General features: G+C 34.2%; 2 protein-coding genes and 2 non-coding genes across 5 annotated transcripts; 2 read left to right on the top strand and 2 right to left on the bottom strand.

The window, feature by feature from the left end:
- The first annotated feature begins 1,715 nt into the window (after nt 1-1,715).
- LOC129903960 (uncharacterized) lies at nt 1,716-9,273 on the top strand. Its single transcript, XM_055979482.1, has 3 exons — nt 1,716-2,099; nt 7,081-7,172; nt 8,607-9,273. Exons 1-3 carry the CDS (start codon nt 1,947-1,949, stop codon nt 9,013-9,015), a joined length of 654 nt encoding a protein of 217 aa, XP_055835457.1. The 5' UTR covers nt 1,716-1,946; the 3' UTR covers nt 9,016-9,273.
- On the top strand, nt 5,283-5,384 carry LOC129904829 (U6 spliceosomal RNA). Its single transcript, XR_008770500.1, has one exon. It is a non-coding gene; the product is annotated as a U6 spliceosomal RNA (small nuclear RNA).
- A 720-nt stretch (nt 9,274-9,993) lies between the features above and the next one.
- Nucleotides 9,994-16,515, bottom strand: LOC129903283 (FRIGIDA-like protein 4a). Of its 2 annotated transcripts, XR_008770240.1 has the most exons (5): nt 15,951-16,515; nt 13,675-14,051; nt 12,477-12,652; nt 10,862-11,556; nt 9,994-10,212 (listed from the first exon to the last, which is right to left on the bottom strand). XR_008770240.1 is itself a non-coding variant. In XM_055978794.1 (4 exons), the coding sequence occupies exons 1-4, from the start codon at nt 16,424-16,426 to the stop codon at nt 10,927-10,929; spliced, it is 1,659 nt and encodes a 552-aa protein (XP_055834769.1). In that variant the 5' UTR covers nt 16,427-16,515; the 3' UTR covers nt 10,735-10,926. The 2 variants fall into 2 exon arrangements, 1 of the variants encoding a protein (XP_055834769.1); XM_055978794.1 differs by lacking the exon at nt 9,994-10,212 and having other exon boundaries at nt 10,735-11,556.
- On the bottom strand, nt 10,690-10,819 carry LOC129904858 (small nucleolar RNA snoR136). Its single transcript, XR_008770524.1, has one exon. It is a non-coding gene; the product is annotated as a small nucleolar RNA snoR136 (small nucleolar RNA).
- Nucleotides 16,516-19,322: the final 2,807 nt, after the last annotated feature.

Genomic DNA, 19,322 nt, shown 5'->3' with positions numbered 1-19,322 from the left:
TGATGATTTTGAGGATTTACCTCCTCAATTTCAGTCTGAAATTGAGACCTACATTTGCTAAGGAGAAAAATCTAAAAACTCAAAATCGATTGTGCAAAAATACGGTTCTACCGAAGAGTCTATATCCGGTATGTCATTCTATCAACACATTATTTAATTGATCCATTTTCAATTTGAACTAAAATGTATTACACAAACAAATTGAAAATGCTATCAGTTAAATAATGTATTGGTGGTAATGTATTGGTAGAATAACATACCGGATATAGACTCTTCGGTAGAACCGTATTTTTGCACAATCGATTTCGAGTTTTTAGATTCTTCTCCTTAGCAAATGTAGGTCTCAATTTCAGACTGAAATTGAGGAGGTAAATCCTGAAAATCATCATCATTGTCAACAACTTTCTTAGATGTCGATGCAATATCAACTCGTTTTCTTTTCGATTTAGATTTATAACTCAACTCAGTGGTTTTTTCTTACTTCTACCGCCCTTTTTCTTCACATGCATTGCTTGAAAATTTTGATTAACCTCACCACCAACTTCTTCTGGAGATTGGTTTGCAGAAATTTCCAAACTAAAAGTAGGACCGCTATTCACTTCACCACCACCGGTTGAATTAACAATTCGAATTCATAGGCTTCTTCTAGGAGATTTCTAACCTTCCATTACAATTGTGCACCTAAAACTTACGAATTCCGTTTGAAACAAACAAAAAGATGAAAGAATAAGGAAAGAATGAGGAAGCCCTAAGAGAAGAGAAACAGAGAGAGCCAGAAAAATGAAGAGAAGTCCTAAGAGAAGAGAAACAGAGAGAGCCAGAAAAATGAAGAAAAGCCCTAAGAGAAGAGAAACGGAGAGAGCCAGAAAAATGAAGAGAAGCCCTAAGAGAAGAGAAAGAGAGAGAGCCAAAAAATGAAGAAAAAACCCTAAGAGAAAGAGAGAGATAATGACTCGTTTTTCCTTTTCCCCAAATAAAAAAATGTATATAATGTCTTATTTAATTAAAGTATTATTAGTAATTGTTAAAAATAGTAATAAAATAAAAATATATTTAAAAATAATAAACATTTTTTTAAAATACATTTAATTAAGTAATTTTTCCATATAAAAATTGTATGAAAGTCCGAAAACATCACAAGTGTAGTTAACTATATTTAAAATAATAATAATGTTGTGACAAGCACCTTATAAATTCTCAAAATATTGATGTGGCATTGTCAAAAGCGAAAAAGTAAAGCGATTTATAGCATTAAAAATTATAAAAAGATACTCTCTCTCCTTTTTTTTTTTAGATTTAATAATTATTAATTTAAATAATTAAAAAAAATTATTTTTTTCAATTTTACTTTTAACATTAATTATTTTAGAATTAGTAGGCATGTAAATAAATAAAAATTAAAAATTAATAAGGATTATACTCTATTCGTTTCATATTAATTGATTATTATATTAAAAATAATTATCTACATTAATTGTTTACCTTATTAAATCAAAAAAATATTAATTAATTTTTTTCTATATTATCTTTACAATTAATTTATTTTGAAAACATTCACATTTATTTGTAAAATTATCTTAGCACTATGTTGAATGAAAAAATTATCAACTAACATAATACGGAGGAAGTAGTATTAAAAAAAACAACCCTTCTATTTTTTTATTTTTTTTTAACAATCGTACAAAATTGATAAATAAAAAGGAACGGATGGACTAATAACAAGTCCGTATTAATTGCGTGAGAAGAAAGGGGGAGAAAGGGTTGGTTCATAGGGAACAAAAAAAGAAAAGAAAAGGAAAACTTTCCATTTGGATTGATTTCGTCAAAAAGGGTCAAAAAGAAGGCCGAATTAGCAGCCATTATCAATATTGAATCCTTGTAGAGCAAGCTAAGCGCATTGTGTGTGTGTGTGTGTGTGTGTTAGGTTTGTATTTGTATTATTATACATGTTGCGGATATGGAGATGGTACCAAAATTGTTTGGCAGTACATCCGGTAAAGACTCAGGTCATCAGCTCCGGACTTATTTGGGGTCTCGGCGACGTATCTGCTCAAGCCGTCACTCATTTTACTGCCAAGAAAAACCATCATCTTCTTCCTGTAAGTTCCTATTTTTTTTCTTCACACATTCGGTTATTTTCATTGTCAATTACGCATTTTAGGGTTTTCCAACAACATACCATTCACATTTCCAATAAATCTAAATTTTTACATGATTTGGTTGAGAACAACACATAGTTGGGCTAAATAGTCTCAGGAGGTTGTTTAGATCTCACCTGCTCTCCCGTCGTTTGGTGGGAATAAGTTATCCCAGGATAAGCCTAATAATCACTTATTTAAATGAAACTTTGTATATTCTGGAGCCTCCTAGCATATTGCTACAATTTTTTTGTTGGTTGGAGGAGGAAGAGAGGGGAAGGATAAGGTGATGGGGCTAAATAATTTTACTTTCCTTGTGTTTATCTCATTCCTTAAGGCGTTTATGGAAATCTTTGTAAGTGCTAAACTTTGAGTTTGTTCTGCCCGAGGCATGGTGTTTTCATTTTGTCACATTTCCCACACCTTAATTAGTAATAAAATCCTTCTCCGCTCATAGTTGTCGTTGTCATAGTACTACAATAATGGGAGAGTTTAGTGCCTGTTTGGCTTAACTTATTTAAAACAGCGTATAAGCTAAAAGTAGCTTATAAGTCCCCCCCCAAAAAAAAAAAGTTGGGGTAGCCCAATTTTATTTTATTTTGGCTTATAAGTTGTTTTCAGCTTTTAAGCTGTTTTAGATAAGCTAAGCCAACCAAACTCAATTATTTTTTTGGGCTTATTTTAAGCACAAAATGGCTTTAAGTTGGCTAACCAAACATTCAAAAAAGCTGAAAACAGCTTATCAGCACAATGGTTGTACAATGAATGAGCATTGAGCTCATTGTAAGTCTTATTGTTTTTTGGATTAAAAATTAGTTACTAATCCTTTTCCTATTTGTCACTGTAGAAAGACCTAAGAATGCAGCCAACTCAACTTAAAAAACTTGAGCATCAAGTCTCATCTCCGTGCATCTCAAACCAGGATGAGCCACACAAATAACTCTAATTTGAATAAAAGGAAGCATAAGAGCAACAACAACTACGCCTCAGTTCCAAATAAGCTGGGGTCTCATGTTTTCGTCATTTAAGCTCATGGCAGATCATCATCATCATAGTAAAAGAAATAAAATAGAAATAATACATTAAAAATATATATAGATAATTCTAATAATAAGAATTATAATAATAAAAGTTCCATACGAGTCTAAAACCTATCCTCAACTAGTAGTTATCACCTATATGGATCTTTTTATTTTCATTGTGCTTTAGCTTTTAGTTTGTATTGATACCAAGCAATTGCAAGTCTTGAGACCACTTTCTTCCATGTAATTTCAGGTCCACCCCACCCCCTTTTAACAGCTTCATGCATCATAGTTTCACACCTATGGACCGGTGTGTCTATAGGTTGACTCAAAACATGTCCAAACCATCTCAAGCAACCTTCTTGCATTTTATCCTCAATTTGTGCCACTTGCACCTTAAGGCGAATATGGTCATTTATAATCTTATCTAATCTGATATGATATGACCGTACATCAATCTTAGCATCCAGATCTTATTCTCTGCAACACTCATCTTGTGGATATGTTGGACTTTAACAACTCAGCATTCACTACCATATAACATAGCCGGTTTTATAGTTATTCTATAAAACTTATCTTTCACTTTGGTAGGTATCCTTCTATCATATAACACCTCGGTAGTACTTCTCCATTTCAACAGTCCAATTTTAATCGTATGAGTAACATCTTCATCTATCATTCCATTCTCTTGAAACGAGCCTTGATATCTAAACTATTTGCTTTTTGACATTGCAATCCCATCTCCACTTCTCTCCTCTCATGCTAACTAAAGCTGCAATGCATGTATTCAATCAGATTTCTACTTACCCAAAATTTCTTACTCTCTAACGTGCTTCTCCATAGTTCAATCTTTTGGTTGACACCCTTGCTAGTTTCGTCAATTAGCACAATATCATCAGCAAATAGCATATATAATGGGACCTCCTCTTGTATTTTGTTGGTTAGTTCGTCCATAATTAGGGTAAACAAGTATGGACTCAATGCCAATTCCTGGTGTAAGCCCACTACTATGGGAAACTCCTCTGTATCACCTACCATTATTTTCACACTAGTGGCAGCTCCTTCATACATGTCCTTTATGACATTTATGTACTAATATGGATTCCTTTCTTCTTCATTACCCACCAAAAGGACCTTGCGTGGTACTCTATCATATGCTTTCTCTAGATCAATAAACTTAGCGATAGATTTCCTTCATTCTTCTTAGTACGAATAGCCTCCATTGTTGATCTACCAAACTTAAATCCAAATTGGTTCTCTCACTCTTGCTGTGTTCCTAAGTCTGCTCTATCACTAATTGGTTCTCTTTCACTCTTGCTGTGTTCCAAAGTCTACGCTCTATCACTATTTCGAGTTTCATCATATGACTCACCAATTGGATCAAAATTCTGTTTGGCTCTAACATTTAAACGTGGAGTTGATTTGCTCCACAAAGGCACGAACCTGGGAATTTCAACTTGTCTTCTTCGTCTCGAATCGATTAAAATTTGATCCAAACTTGTTCAAATCAACTCCAAGCACTTCCAAACTCTAGATTTAGTTAATCCCAATCAATATCATGAGTTTCTTCAACACTGACTCAATTCTTACACTACTTTTGAATCTAAATCAAGGAACTTATTTCAAGTTCTTTTATCCAGAAACAAATCTTCGAACTCAAATAACTGTAACCAACTCCGATCAAGCTCAAACTTAAGATTCAAGTTCCCTCAGGTATTTAGAAAATAGTTTCAATCACACCCGAACACTTACAATCAATGAAATTAAGATTTGAATTTCAAGGTTCAGCTCAAGTTCCTCAATGTTCTTCAACAGAATTCAAATTTTAAACTCAAATTTGGATTGTCTTTCAACACCAAATGATTCAAGTGAAGTGTTCAAATGGTTCTCAACAAACCTCAATACTCAAACTTCAAATTTGACCACATTTTCTAGCTTCAAATTCAAACTCAGGAACTTGCTATTACCTGTTCTTTTTTCTCTCGGTAACTTTTCTTCCTTAAGCTAAGGCTCCTCACTGGATTTAGAACCTTCAAAATCAAATGGATATCAACCGTGAGCTGTCACTCTCATTATCTAATAAAGAACGACAAAAAATACTTTTGAGAAAGTTCAGAAGGAAATTCCCTCCGGGGACATCTGATAAAATTGGAACTATATAGAGAAGATTAAGATAACCCCTTCACAAGTTCTCGGTCCAAATTTTGCTCATAGATACATTTCTCTTCAAAAAAAGTTCAAAAGAAAATATTGACTAGGTCCCCTTCAGGATAAATATTGACGAGGCAAAACATTTAATTTCTTCTATGTTCCTTGTTTTATTGAGTGGAAATGTATGTGAATTATTGATAGGAATTTCTGAAGTTTAATTTGTCAAAGGTATTATTCAGGAGAACTTCATTGTTGTTCAACTCGTAAATAAAAAAAAACTGGTGGTATCCACATTCATTGTTTTTGGCCCTCCCATAAAGAATGTTTATAAGGGTACTTCTTGATCGTCAGCTTTACTGAAGAACAACGGTTTTGGAAGAATTTACAGAATATAACTGTAAAACAAACAACATTCAGTGGATTGAAAAACTACAATTAAGTTAAATATATATATAAGGTGAAACCGATGTCAATAAACTTAAAACCTTTGTAAATTCGGATTCACATACAACGATACAATTCTAAGTTTAACTATATATAAGGTGAACCCATGTTAACTAAACTTGAAACCATTGTAAACTTGGATTCACATACAACGATACAATTTTAAGTTTCTAATTTAGAGTTTACTATTAGTTTTGTTGTCCCTTCTGGGGATGTCCAAGCCAAACACTCAAGAGTGTTTTATTTATGTAACAATAAAACACTTTGCTGCTATATTTTGTTGTTTGGTTTTGCCGTTTTCAAAACAGGGCGTACAAGCTTCGTGATTTAACCTAATTTTCTTTTGTAAAAAAGCAATAATGGGATGATTTTTGTTGCGACGCACACCTTATCTTTTGGCGTGTGCACTGGAGCTCCGCCTTAGCAAGACAAAGCAGCTAGTATAAATAACACCTATCTTCAAGGGCTCAATCCCACTTTACAACTCTGAGTTTTGCTGAGGAGTGCAATGCTGATTCAGAATTAGCTTATTATGTACGTTAGTTAAGTGGTTTGAGTGTTTCTGTTTCCATTAACAGAAAAGGAACAAAAAGAAGGACCGAGTGTTTTTTCTTGTGTTACTGATACACAACTACTCCCTCTGTATCAATTTGTTTGGCTTGATTCGGAGTACGAGGGTCAAATTAACTAATGTTCGGTGAGAATTCGGACGTAGAATCTTCAACTTTTCTGAAATAAAACTTACATATTTAGAAATTACATAAAAAGTTCTATAAGTCACAATAGTTAACTATTCAAAAGTATTTAGTAAGTATATGAAAAAATTTATGGTCAAAGAAAATATCCTTTGATTATCCAAATAGTAACTAAGACATATGAAACAGAGGGAGTATAATAACTGGTAAAGTTGCTGCCATGTGACCAGGAGGTCACGGGTTCAAGCCTTGGAAACAGCCTCTGGCAGAAATGCAAGGCAAGGCTGCGTACAATAGACCCTTGTGGTCAGGCCCTTCCCCGGACCCCGCGCATAGCGGGAGCTTTAGTGCACCGGGCTGCCCCTTTTTTTTTTTGCTTGTCAAAGTCAAAGAGGGAAGGCTTGCCTTCAATACGCTCTTTTTGTCTTTTGCTACAATCTTTGTTAGTTCTTGTGATTGCTGAACTCTGGACAAACCTGATTCCTTTCTATTTTAGTTGTACTGAAGTTGTTTGCATGAATCTCCTCTTTAAAAATTTAGGCAGTCTGATTTCATGTAATAGCTGTGTTAGCCCTTTTGGACTGCCTATGATATTATTTTTTGGGAAATGTTAATTCTTCTTAACTGCAGGGTGAGCATAAAGAATTTGCAATCAATTGGAGACGAGTTGCCACAACAAGCTTGTTCGGCTTTGCATTTGTTGGACCCGTTGGCCACTTCTGGTAGACCTTTCTTTATTCATTTGCTTCTGCTTAGGTCATTGGTTTGCCACACTTCACGGAGTGACCTTGTTTTTGTCTTTGATGACTTACTTCTTGGGATTCATTTCTTTTCAAGGGGCTGTCAGGCATACTGGCATTGTTATGTCACAGTTATCAAAATGTTCTCTGTAATAAGAATATACTTGTTTCCTTTATCAAATAAGTAATTAATGTAGTCTGAAAATTTACTGGACCTTTTGGCTTTCACAACTTTCCTCTTGGGATTTCTCAAAATGGAGCATTGATGTGAAATGGTGAATCAATATCAATCTAGAATCTTTATATATTGGAACCTCAGTAACTAACTAGTAATTGTGAGGTCAATTTCATACTTGCTGCTTTATATTTTGTTCAACAATTTGTTGTTGTTCTTGCTAAATCCGCATTACCTTTCAAATGTAGTTAGTAATGCCACAGGGGGATGTATTCTTATTTTGGATCTTATATGTGTTGCTACGATTGAACCTTATTTTAAATAAGAATGTTGGATAGATTTCTTATCTTGGCATCTGATAAAATGTTCGGAAACAACCTTTCTACCTCCACGAGGTAGTGCTAAGGTTTGCGTACATTCTACCCTCCCCAGACCTCACTTGTTGGATTTCACTGGGTATTGTTGTTATTGTGGCTTGTTGGATATATCTTCATTTCCTCTCTTTAAGGACCATGATTGAAATGTCTAATCTATTGATTTATGTCACTTCATTGAAGTAGAATGTAGTGGATTTGGATCCAGTTTGAACATTAAATGGATAAATACTGAAGTTTTTGTTTAAAGTGCTCTCAATCTATGCAGTCCTTGAGGATTGAATTCTATCTTAATCTCTGGATGCTCATAGATTTAACAAGTACTCAGACTTGTGCCCTGTTCTTCCCTTTATTAAGTGAGGCCTTTAGTGTGTCTGACTTAATTTATTTGAAGACTTGGCATAACATAATCCAAATCAGAGTCAGACTGAGACTAAATCTTTTCCTGTTTTTGGATTCTCCTGCCAAATAAAATGTCATTAGTTTGTTAAATTAGGGTCAGACTGAGACACATTGTTTTCCTGATATCGGATTTCCTGCCAAGTAAAATTTCACTGGTTTGTTAGTAGTAGAACATACAGGCGTAAGCACTTGAACTTGTGGTGATAAAAGCTTTACTGACAATACACTAACTGAATAAAGAGGATTTATTGGAATTATATCGCTGGAGAGTGCTGTTATGCTTTGTTACGATGTGCACTAGGAACTACATTTTTGATGTGCTAGAGCATTTTTTGTTTTCAATAGATTACTGTTATGTTGTGACAAGTGAAAGTAACATTCTTGAGTTATAATTGAAAAGACTGCAGATAATTTTTACTTCTGTAATGTTTGGGGTGAATGGATCTCACTATATTATCTGTTTAGGTATGAAGGGTTGGATCGCTTCATAAGACTGCGACTTCAAATGCAACCTAAATCCCTGCGGTTTGTTGCTACCAAAGTAGCAATTGATGGTATAATCTTTGGGCCCCTGGATTTACTTGTCTTTTTCACATATATGGGCTACTCCACTGGCAAAAATACTGCTCAAGTTATGGAAGGTGTGAAGAGAGACTTTCTTCCGGCCTTAATACTAGAGGGAGGTATATGGCCTATTGTCCAGGTGGCCAACTTCCGCTATATACCAGTTAGATATCAGCTCCTTTATGTCAATTTCTTCTGCTTGCTGGATAGCTCCTTCCTTTCTTGGATTGAGCAGCAGGAAGATGCTGCATGGAAGCAATGGTTGAAAAGCATTGTGCGCTTTAAGGAACAAAAGGAACAAGGTAGATGATTCCTTATTAAACTAGGAATATGCATTCCCTTCTCTTTGATAATTGGGAATAGTGATATTAGGTATAGAGACATGTTAAAAGACATGCGAAGTATTTACAGGAATCTTGGAGAGAGTCAATTTGGAAATTGGTAGTTTGATTCAGTAAAAGTGATAGCACTTTGTCAAGCTACACTATTATCGATTGAAGCTTAACATAGCTATGATGGACCGATCTGTATCCACTGCACATTTTGATTGATACTGTTTTCCATAGTTCCCCCCACCCCCACCCCCTTTGCTCCTGCCTCATATTTGACATTTGGGGTTAATTTTGAGAAAGACAATTGAATTGTGATGACAAATTTCCTTTTTATTGAGAAATTGAATTCGATTGCTATCAAGCACTGAAATCTGTTGTCTTTTGACTTTGTTAATGTTATATTTGCATGGCTGAATACAGACCATGGCTTCTTTGGTCTTTTAATGGCAAAGAAAAAGATAAGGGAACCCATAAGGGGGGTTGTATTCTTTTTTCCAAAATGTGTTGTCAGATTTCTATTCAATTGTGTCTGTGTCTACATAAATAATGCTTGTGCTCTTTCAATCGAAATACTCTTTTCAACATATTTAGTTCTACTTCATGTCAACATCCAACATTAACACAAACATTGGCCAGAAATTCATATACAAATTGCAAGTAACAATTTCCTAAGTAATTGTTATTGTATCGTTTCTATTACTAATCATAAAAACTAATTCCGTAGTTCAATTCAATAGTACAATTCTGAATTGGTATTATTCAATTAAATTTAAAGTAGAGAAACTTAAACTGAAGGACGAAAAATAAGGAGATCATAAGTAGTCGTAGTACATTTATTAAATTAACATTTAGAAATGTACTACTACTACTATTAATTTGAACATAGAAAATAATTTGAACATTCAACAATCAACCTTTGTAAAACCGCTTCTCAATTATATTTGAGACATTGCAAATTGAAAAAACTTTTACTGATTTCATTTTCTTCATAATGTAGAATAACAAAGTAAGACGGTTTTACAGACTTAAAAGTTGAAATGAATCACTACAATACTCACTAAACTATACATAGTTTTCACATTAAAGGTACACCCTAAAACATGCTACAGAAAAAAGTGAATCGACATCCATCTGTAACACTTCCTTCCGCTCACCAAAATTTTCAGAACTTGCACCTGCAGGGATAATTTACTTCATAAAGAATTGCAGTAACAAACTTTATACAGAAAAGAAAACTATAATATGTAGACGCCCCAAAGTTCTCCACAACCAACAAAGTTAAAGGGTAAATGGACAGATATATATATATATATATATATAGATAGATAGATAGATAGATAGATAGAGTGAGAGAGAGCATCACACTCGCTCTGGCTTCAACGGAAGGTGTCACTCAAAAACAAATGAATTTACCAACCAGATAGTGAAGCATCATAATCTAACGCAGAGACCATCATGTTTTAAAACACATTTGGAAGAAAATATCATTTTTGTTGCATTACACTATTGTTTAATTTATTCATGTTCAAAACCGATATCTTTTTGTTCATGACATCAGAGAAGTAAACTGAGTACAAAAATCTGCTTATTAACACCTACTTACCAATTAACAAGGCAACTGACATAAACCTACTTCTGCAAAATGAAGTTAATAATATAGTTCCCCAACGTCCAAATACACCACAAAAGGAGCAAAGGATAGCGAGAGGAACAATCTTTATAGCTTTACTTGTAAAGATGCAGAACAAAAAGTGTGGCGCAAAAGACAATTACGCAAAGCATAGCAGAAAGTCAAAAACTGTGGACACACATGTTAAATTATACCTTCCATGTATGAAACAGAAACTGCAGCTACAAATGTCATCTGGATTCTTTTTGAGTAATCAGTACTACTGTGGGGGGTATGAAGGTGGGTATGAAGGCGCCGTAGCAGCGACAGTATAATCATATGCACTATAACCAGTTTCCCCTCCATATGATCCATGATAACTCCGCACACCACTAACTCCAGCTTCTTGAAGTGCATATCCATATTGTGGAGCAAGTATACTTGGACTTTGGGTGTGAGTACCGCTATAAGCTCCAGCTTCTTGAAGTGCATATCCATATTGTGTAGGAAGTGCAACCGAACTTTTGGTGCGAGTCCCACTATAAGCTGGAGCATATGAGAACGTGCCAGGTGCCTCATATACACTCGCTTCTGTATATCTAGCTGGTGGAACCTGATGTGATTGAGGAGGATTCCTGGAGCGGAAAGAAGGAGAGGCATTTGACAATCTTCCAGATTTAAGCCGAGAGGTGGACGGGTCACTGGCCTTGCCAGTGCCACCTCCACGACCTCGCTTTTTTGAAGGCTTGTTCATAGAAGTTGTGCCCATTTTCTTTTTTGCTTTGGCCTGCTCCAACTCAGTCACCCGTTTTTTCAGTCCTTCCAAAGAAAATTCTGATTCAAGCTTATGATCTTCCACACATTTTATTAAAGCCTTAGTAGCTTCCAACTCTATGCTGTTAGCTTTGTCCTGAGAAACAAGTCACTCTTATCGAATACTGAAACAAATATATAAAAAATAGAGGGAACATTTACAATAGCAATAAAGAACACTAGAACAGATTCATAAAGTAGGTGCAGGAATAACTGAGTATCTCACAAAGGATTTACAGCAGAACGTACTTGGACAATTTTGAGGTGGTGCTTAAAGTCTACGGGTTTTTAATCTGCACGCCCTCCTCCTTTTAAGATTTGCCGACAAAATATACTGTTTTATTTTTTATGGAAATTATAGTCTGTCATAGATGACTGTCTTTCCCCATACTTCGCTCTAAAATAACACAGGCAGGTTCGCTTTTAAAAAATGTTTATGCAACACCTACACTAAGGGTGTGTTCAGTGTGCCGGGGATGTTCCGGACTGGCCCGGTACCAGTTCGATAGGGTTTGACGGGTTTAGCGGATGGGACAGGTCATCATTTGGGCCATGTGTCCGGACCGGTCCAATCACGGTGCCAGCCTAGTCCCCAAAGTTAAAAAAGTAGGTGTTGTCAACGGCTGTTTTTGTCCCCCTAGTGTTTCGTCCCCCCTATCCCCTTAAGTTCGTCCCCCGTTCAATTGGACATCCATAACCTACACATTATGTCCTCCATAACGATTAAAAGAATGACATTAGTTACTTCTATAAGTCATCAAATTAATATGTAATCTTCCAGCAACTGATTTAGTTTAAAATTAAGAAGGAATAAAAAATACAGAGAAAGGAAATGAACAGAGAATTCTTTCTCCTTTCCTTGAATGCAGGGGATTCACTCCTCTCTGATCTACGAAGAACAATAATATGTTTGTATAACGATTTGTCATCCAGGCAAAAAAAGAATTAAAAAAATGAAAACAGACAGGCAACCACAGTGACAAAGAAAAGAGGGGCTGGACAGAGAAATATACGCACCACTGCAGCTGAACTAAATTTTCCCTTCTTTGATATGTTATTAGCATTTCTTCGGCAGTTCCTGAGAGATAACTTAAGAAGTGAGAGTGGAGGGTATCTCTCTGATAATCCAGACTCTGTAGCAAAATAAACTGCTTCAACCTCTTTGCCGATCTTCACAAGCTCTTCAATAATATCTGATCAAAGATAAGAAAACATAGTCATTCCCTATTGTAACGAATGCAAGTTAAATATGCTCATGGCCCAAGCAAATAGCTGGATCAGCCAACTTCTGATTTCAACCTTACACAGGTCCTAAAAAATATTACTCTCTCCGTCTAATTTGTTTGATGTAGTTTGACTGAGCATGGAGTTTAAGAAATATGGAAAGACTTTGCAATGTTACAAAACCACCCTTGAAATAAATGAGTTTTTAAACAGAAGAGGACACTTTTGCAGACTTCTTGCCAAATAAGTGGGACCCAACATGGGTAAAATGTTGATAATGTTATTAAATATTTGCCAAATAAGGAAATGTGTCATTCTTTTTGGCACTGACTAAAAAAAGGAAAGTATGCCATATAAATTGGGACAGACGGAGTACATCTTTTCCACCACACAAATTCAGACACTGTTTAATAATTTACAGATTCAAAGTGATGAAATTCAGATCTAATCATATTCTAATTTTTTTTCTAATTCAGTATTTTCTGTCAACAACACTAATGCAAACAGAAAGTCAATTGGAGTAGAATTCACTTTCTGTGCTCATATTTTATGCCGACAACTGCAGATTAGAATCAAGAAAATCTTCAAGCACAGCATAGTTTAAAAGTAAATTGCAAGTGTCAGGCAACACATATATTTTTTATAAAGCAGTAATTTGATTTATATTTGGACACAAAAAAGCCCGAATACAAGAACTATACCAAACAGTAGAAAACCTTAAAATATAGGGTAAAACATCCGCATTATATATTCCATTTGCTAGCAGAACACTTCACAGATCCGTTTCCAATTTGAATATTTTCCAGAGCAAGGTAAGAAAAATATCTTAAACCAAATATTACATCTTACAGCAGCAATCCAGTTTAAGTTTATCTAGCCAACTATATCCAAATTTTGCAATGCCTATATGGCGGATATTGGAAATCAAAGTTTTCCATGACATCAATTCCACAGATAAATAGCAACTTAAGTAGTTCATTAGAGAACCCACCTCCTATTTTGTTTCCAAATCCAAAGGAAACCGCAAGCTTTGGCATATCTTTTCTGTTAGCAAACTCCACCACCAGCTTCCTTAGGAAATCCTCCTCAAACCTCTCTTTTAGCGCAAATGCTATAACCAACTGCAAAAACATTGTTGCTTCAGCAGCGCAAACTCCACTGCTCCTGTCCCCACCACCCAAAACTCCCTTCCATTTCTCCAACACCCTTGCCGCCCTCTCCTTCAAACTCCTCCCTGCACCATAACCCCCTTCCACAACTGGCACAAATGACTGAATTAACATATCACAAGCCCACCTCCTATCTGCCAGTATCGCCTTCTTCTCTACCTTCATCCCCACAAACTCCTCTGCTGCATCCAAGATCAACCTGAAGGAAAGCCAGCAAAAAGAATGATAATAATAAGATGACCAAAAACACCTCACATACAATATGAGCTTCGAAGTCTCTACTTTGCTTTGACATATGCAGTGATAACTCTGATTCTGACCAAACCTGTTTCCGTCCCCGTCATCCAACCCCCAAAAAAGAACAAAAAAACAAACATATAAACCCTATAAAGATGCATAACTGTGAAAGCCAAGGAAAGAGTTAATACAGTAGGGAGAAAGTCTTCTAGGTGTTTGGTTTTAATTACTTCTCCAAGAAAATAAATATTTTACGTCAAAGGATAAAGAGGAAAGTTCCTCAAGACTTCTATTAGACAAAAAGACAAATGGATGACTTCCATAGACTATTCCAACAACTGAGAGTCGAGCAACCAAAAGCTATTAATCCAGATCACTGTTGTTTAGCTCATCCCTTTATGTTAAACACATTCATTGGCTCATTTGCAAAAATTGCATTGCCTTGTGGGGAACATGTTTGTGTTGAAGATGCAACATAATTTTAGAACTGTGAATTGGTTTATTTCTACCTTTTTGTATCTGGAGCTCCTTCTTGAGGCACACCCATATCTAGAGAGTCTACAACAAACTTCTTCTTTTTTTTGGCAAATGAGTGTACGACAAACTATTACTCTTTATTTAATAGAACTCCTTTCACAGTCTAGTGATTTTTATTCACCGCCATAATTCCTTTCTTGATATTTAATTGAAAATTGCTATTAACAATTGCCTTTGTCCTACTGCCACTTTTTTGACCACATCATAAAAAAGTAACTGCTAGTACTGAAAATAAGTGTGTGAATGCAGATGCTAATTCATCATATAAGTAGTCGGTGCAATCTTTCAGGCATAGTCTATATGTATGTGGGCCCAAAAATTCAAAGACAACCCAACCCTGATTATAGGCTCAATTAAGTCCCTAGGATTAATATGGAAACAATAGGGAATAACCTTAAAGTGACCATTTGACAATTCTATTTGATACATATGCATTAGCCTTTTTCCTGATACCTTAGATGGAGTGGAGAAGCTTATGTAAATGTGCTGACAGGAATATAAGCTTCCGCTTTATGTCTTGGAATACAGTAGGATGGGCTTAAAATTTATGTCAAGCACTTTGAAAGTTAAAAATTACAATCTTTTTGGTTTATGATTTATGAGACATGTTACCATTATGTAATAAAGTGGTTGATCCCTTTAGTTCTTTAAATGCCATTTCACTGCTTAGCTCGGTACAAGAATGGAAAGGCTAAACCAAAATCTGAAGCAAGAATCACTGTTAGATTCTAGAATGAAATGGTTACACTTTTTTTAAAAAAAAAATCATGGGCATTATAGGTTGCTGAAAATATCTCCCATTACTTACCAACTTTTTATTGATCTTTGATTTAAAGAGTATTAGTTTGAAATATTATCCCCTTACGCCTTGTTTGGATGGTTGTTACCCATTGTATTGTATTGTTAGTTTAAATACAATATTTCTTTTAGTTGTTATTTAAATTATTGTATTGTATCGTTAAATCTATCGTTAGGTAACGACAAAAAATCTCATTTTGTGTAACAACCAATTTGGTGTTATCGCGTCATTAGCTTAATTTTTTTTTTCTCATTTTGTCTTTACTTATTATATTTAAGAATAATCTTTTATCGTTTAAACCTACCTTTTAAGGTAACTCTACCCAATAATCTGTTTTTTCTAATAGGTTTTAACGTTCAAATTATAGATGTGTGACATTAGGTAACGACTAAGAATGATACAATCTATCCAAACATTGTATTCATTGAAGCAATACACTAGGATAAGATACAATACAATACAATACAACCCTCCAAACAGAATGTTAAGCAAAATACATCATAGAATCATGTAAAAGAAACAAACCTCATTGGATCCACAGAGCTTTCGAGTGCAGTAGCAATCTCCATCCTCAAACCCGCCGGTTCCTTTCTCTTTGTCTGAATAAATCTAACAAGGCCTCTAGCATCCATTCTCTTACAGTAACTCTTCAACACTTCAGACAAACTTTTTTTCTCGTCTAAATCCCTCAAACTCTCAATCTCAGAGATAGCATCATCCTTCATCTCCACGATTCGAGCAGCCATGCTCGATTCCCGTTCGGGAAGGCCATTCTCTCGATTCTGAATCTTCAGTAAGGCATCTTCCGTCTTCTCCTTCAAATTTTTTACATGATTGTCGAGTGTTTCCGATTTCAAACAGAGGGCGTTGTCTATGTTGGTGAAGTGAGTGGTTAGGGTTTTGTTGAGGTCGGTTACGGTGGTCAGTAGGGTTTGTCGAGCTTCGAGGTTGTTGAAGAAGGTACGTATTGGTTCAAGGTTCGTTGCAGTATCTGCCGCCATTGACAATTACAAAAATGGAGGTTTTGCACTGACACTTTCTGGGAGAAAGAAGATTAAGATTTCAGTGAGCCAACACAAGAGTTCTTCTGGTTATTGGACCTTCAAATATGTTTTAAGGCAAATTTTTATAAATATTAAAACTTTAGCAATTCCTCAGCTATACTTTCAATATTCGTAAAATATAATTATACTTTTATTTGGTATGTCTTTAAATTTTGTATTTTTCTCGAAAAAAATACTAGTAAATTAAGAATTATATTTAATAATCTTCCTTAATTTACTCCCTCTCATTATATAGGACTCTAGATTCTTTATTATCTCCCATCCTCCATAAAATTCAAAAATTCATCAATTTTCTTCTTTTATTTTTCTAAAAAATTAAAAAACATGGATACATCTAATAAGAAAAATTGGAGTAGTTCATCATCGCTCTTCCACCATACTCTTACAAAATGAGGCTCGTTTGGAGATATCACAGTTGTTATACAAACCAAAATTATTCAGAAAATGACTCCCTGCTTCCCCTCCAAAAATAGTCTAATTTGTATTTCAATCATAGTTAGATCTTTGTTATTCATCATTTATTTGTGTAAATAGAAATAATTTTGAATACAAAATTGTGAGATTTATATGTCGAATAAGTTGTGAATACAATTTTGGTATATCATTCGAATTGTATATTGAATTTTTTTAATTGGGATTCCTTGTTAATAGGTATGTTCAAAAATTCGGATACAAAATTGTACATTATATAAAGTTGAATTTGGATATAATTTTAATGCTTTGGTGGTGAATACACTTCTGTAATTGAACTAAGAATGTAATGCAAAATAAGAATAGAATACAAATTGAGACAAAATTAATATATATATATATATATATATATATATAATATAAATAAATTTGGGATACAAAATAATTTTAGAATACAAGTAAATTTGGGATACAAATAAATCTTTGATACAAATAAGGTATTTATAATACAAATAATCTTATAATACAAGTTAGTTGAGGATATAGATTAGTTTGTAACGCAAATGAACTTTTTATACAAGCTATTTTGAAATATAAAGTGTAAAGCTGGAATATAAAAAAATGTATTATGAATACACGTAAGGTTGTAATACAAGAAAAAAAATTAGAATATAAATTGGTTTGTAATACAAAATGACTTTATTAAATGCAATTAAGTTTGGAATATAAATATATTAGTATAACTTGGAATGATGATAAATTTAATTTGATGTAGAAACACGGATGGGGTTGAGGAGAGAGAGTGTAGTTGAGGGGGAGGAAAAATATGATGTATTTTAGGATTATAATTAAAATCAAATATTTTGCTATAAAAACAACATATAGTTTTTTTATATATAATATTTTTAAACTATAGTTATTCTATATAAATAAGTTAATAATTTTGCCTAGTTCAATAATTTTTCCTATGTTTAATTGAAATAAGGCCCATAATCACTGAGTCTAGAGCTGAAAGGGCAATTATTTTCTTATAAAATTCTAAAAAAATGATTAATTTTGGTATGAAACTAAAGGAGCAAAAACGCACCCTGTGGTGCGACTTCTCCTCTGTCAGATAACGGACGTCAATCCACCATTTAAAGGAAGTTGCACCATAGGGTGTGACTTTCTTTAAACGGTGGGCACACACGCCTCTTCCCACTCACACCCCCACCCCCACCCCATCCCCAACCCCCACCCGTTGCCCACTCCCCAATTATATTAAAATATTTTACAAATATATAATATTGGACAAAATATATTGATTAAGTATGTGCATTTATTTGTTACTTATAAAGTTAGTAATTAACTTCACTTTTCATTAGGAGAACATGCAGGATGCATTAAGTAAAAACGTGTTTAAATAAAATTAAAATGAATTAGTATTATTACAAGGCTTGGTGTAAATTAAATATCTATATTTTTGATAAAAAAATTAATAATTTGTGGCGGTCATAAGCCTCCATAGATAAGATTATGTAAGTATTGATATCATTATTGTTGCAATTTTAAATTCATAAAAATTATTTTTTTAAAATATAAAAATGATATTATGGAGGTTGTAAACAGTCACAAATTGATTTTAAAAACCTCCACAAATTGAAAAGTAAATTTGTGGCGATCGTCACGGAGGTTTGAGGATGTAAGTATTGATATCATTGTCGTTGCAATTTTAAATTCATAAAAATTAATTTTTAAAAATATAAAATAATATCATGAAGGTTGTAAACAGTCACAAATTGATTTTAAAAACCTCCACAAATGTGGAGTTAATTACTAACTTTATTATAAGTAACAAATAAATGCACATACTTAATTATATAGTTTGTCCAATATTGTATATTTATAAAATATTTTAATATAGTTGGGGTGGGCAACGGGTTGGGGGGTTGGGGATGGTGGGAGTGGGAAGAGGAGTGTGGGCCCACCATTTAAAGGAAATCGCATTCTGTGGTGCGACTTATAAGTCACACCACAGGGTGCGACATCCTTTAAACGGTGGACTGACGTCTGTTATCTGACAGAGGAGAAGTCGCACCACACAATGCATTTTTGCTCTTTTAGTTTCACACCAAAATTAATCGTCGTTTTGAAATTTTTGCAAAAAGAAGTTGCTCTTTCGACTTCGGACTTTTTCCGGTGCTAATTACTCGCTCAAATAATAGTTTTAGAAATTATATTTTCTGTCAGTTAATTGTTTTGGATTATACGTGTATATGATGACTTAGATACATGTATCTTATATAATCACGAGTTAGATTAGGTGTAATTTGTTTTAGACATGTTGTATCTAAAATGTGATTCACATGCATTTGAAATAGATTGACCCTCTTGCTCGCCTCTCTCTTCTTCTTTGTATCTGTATTTCACAATGTATCTGAGT

This window comes from Solanum dulcamara, chromosome 9, assembly GCF_947179165.1.
Source record: "Solanum dulcamara chromosome 9, daSolDulc1.2, whole genome shotgun sequence".
In the NCBI taxonomy this organism is placed as follows: domain Eukaryota; kingdom Viridiplantae; phylum Streptophyta; class Magnoliopsida; order Solanales; family Solanaceae; genus Solanum; species Solanum dulcamara.
Note: the sequence above shows the minus strand (reverse complement) of the source record. Positions and strands in the feature narration are given on the sequence as shown.

Coding starts and splice junctions, on each gene's coding strand:
- LOC129903960 (XM_055979482.1), top strand. CDS start 1,947: ATGTTGCGGATATGGAGATGGTACCAAAATTGTTTGGCAGTACATCCG. Junction 2,100..7,080: donor AAAACCATCATCTTCTTCCT/GTAAGTTCCTAT, acceptor TCTTAACTGCAG/GGTGAGCATAAAGAATTTGC. Junction 7,173..8,606: donor GGACCCGTTGGCCACTTCTG/GTAGACCTTTCT, acceptor TTATCTGTTTAG/GTATGAAGGGTTGGATCGCT.
- LOC129903283 (XM_055978794.1), bottom strand. CDS start 16,426: ATGGCGGCAGATACTGCAACGAACCTTGAACCAATACGTACCTTCTTC. Junction 12,653..13,674: donor ATTTGGAAACAAAATAGGAG/GTGGGTTCTCTA, acceptor ATCTTTGATCAG/ATATTATTGAAGAGCTTGTG. Junction 11,557..12,476: donor AATTTAGTTCAGCTGCAGTG/GTGCGTATATTT, acceptor CTTGTTTCTCAG/GACAAAGCTAACAGCATAGA.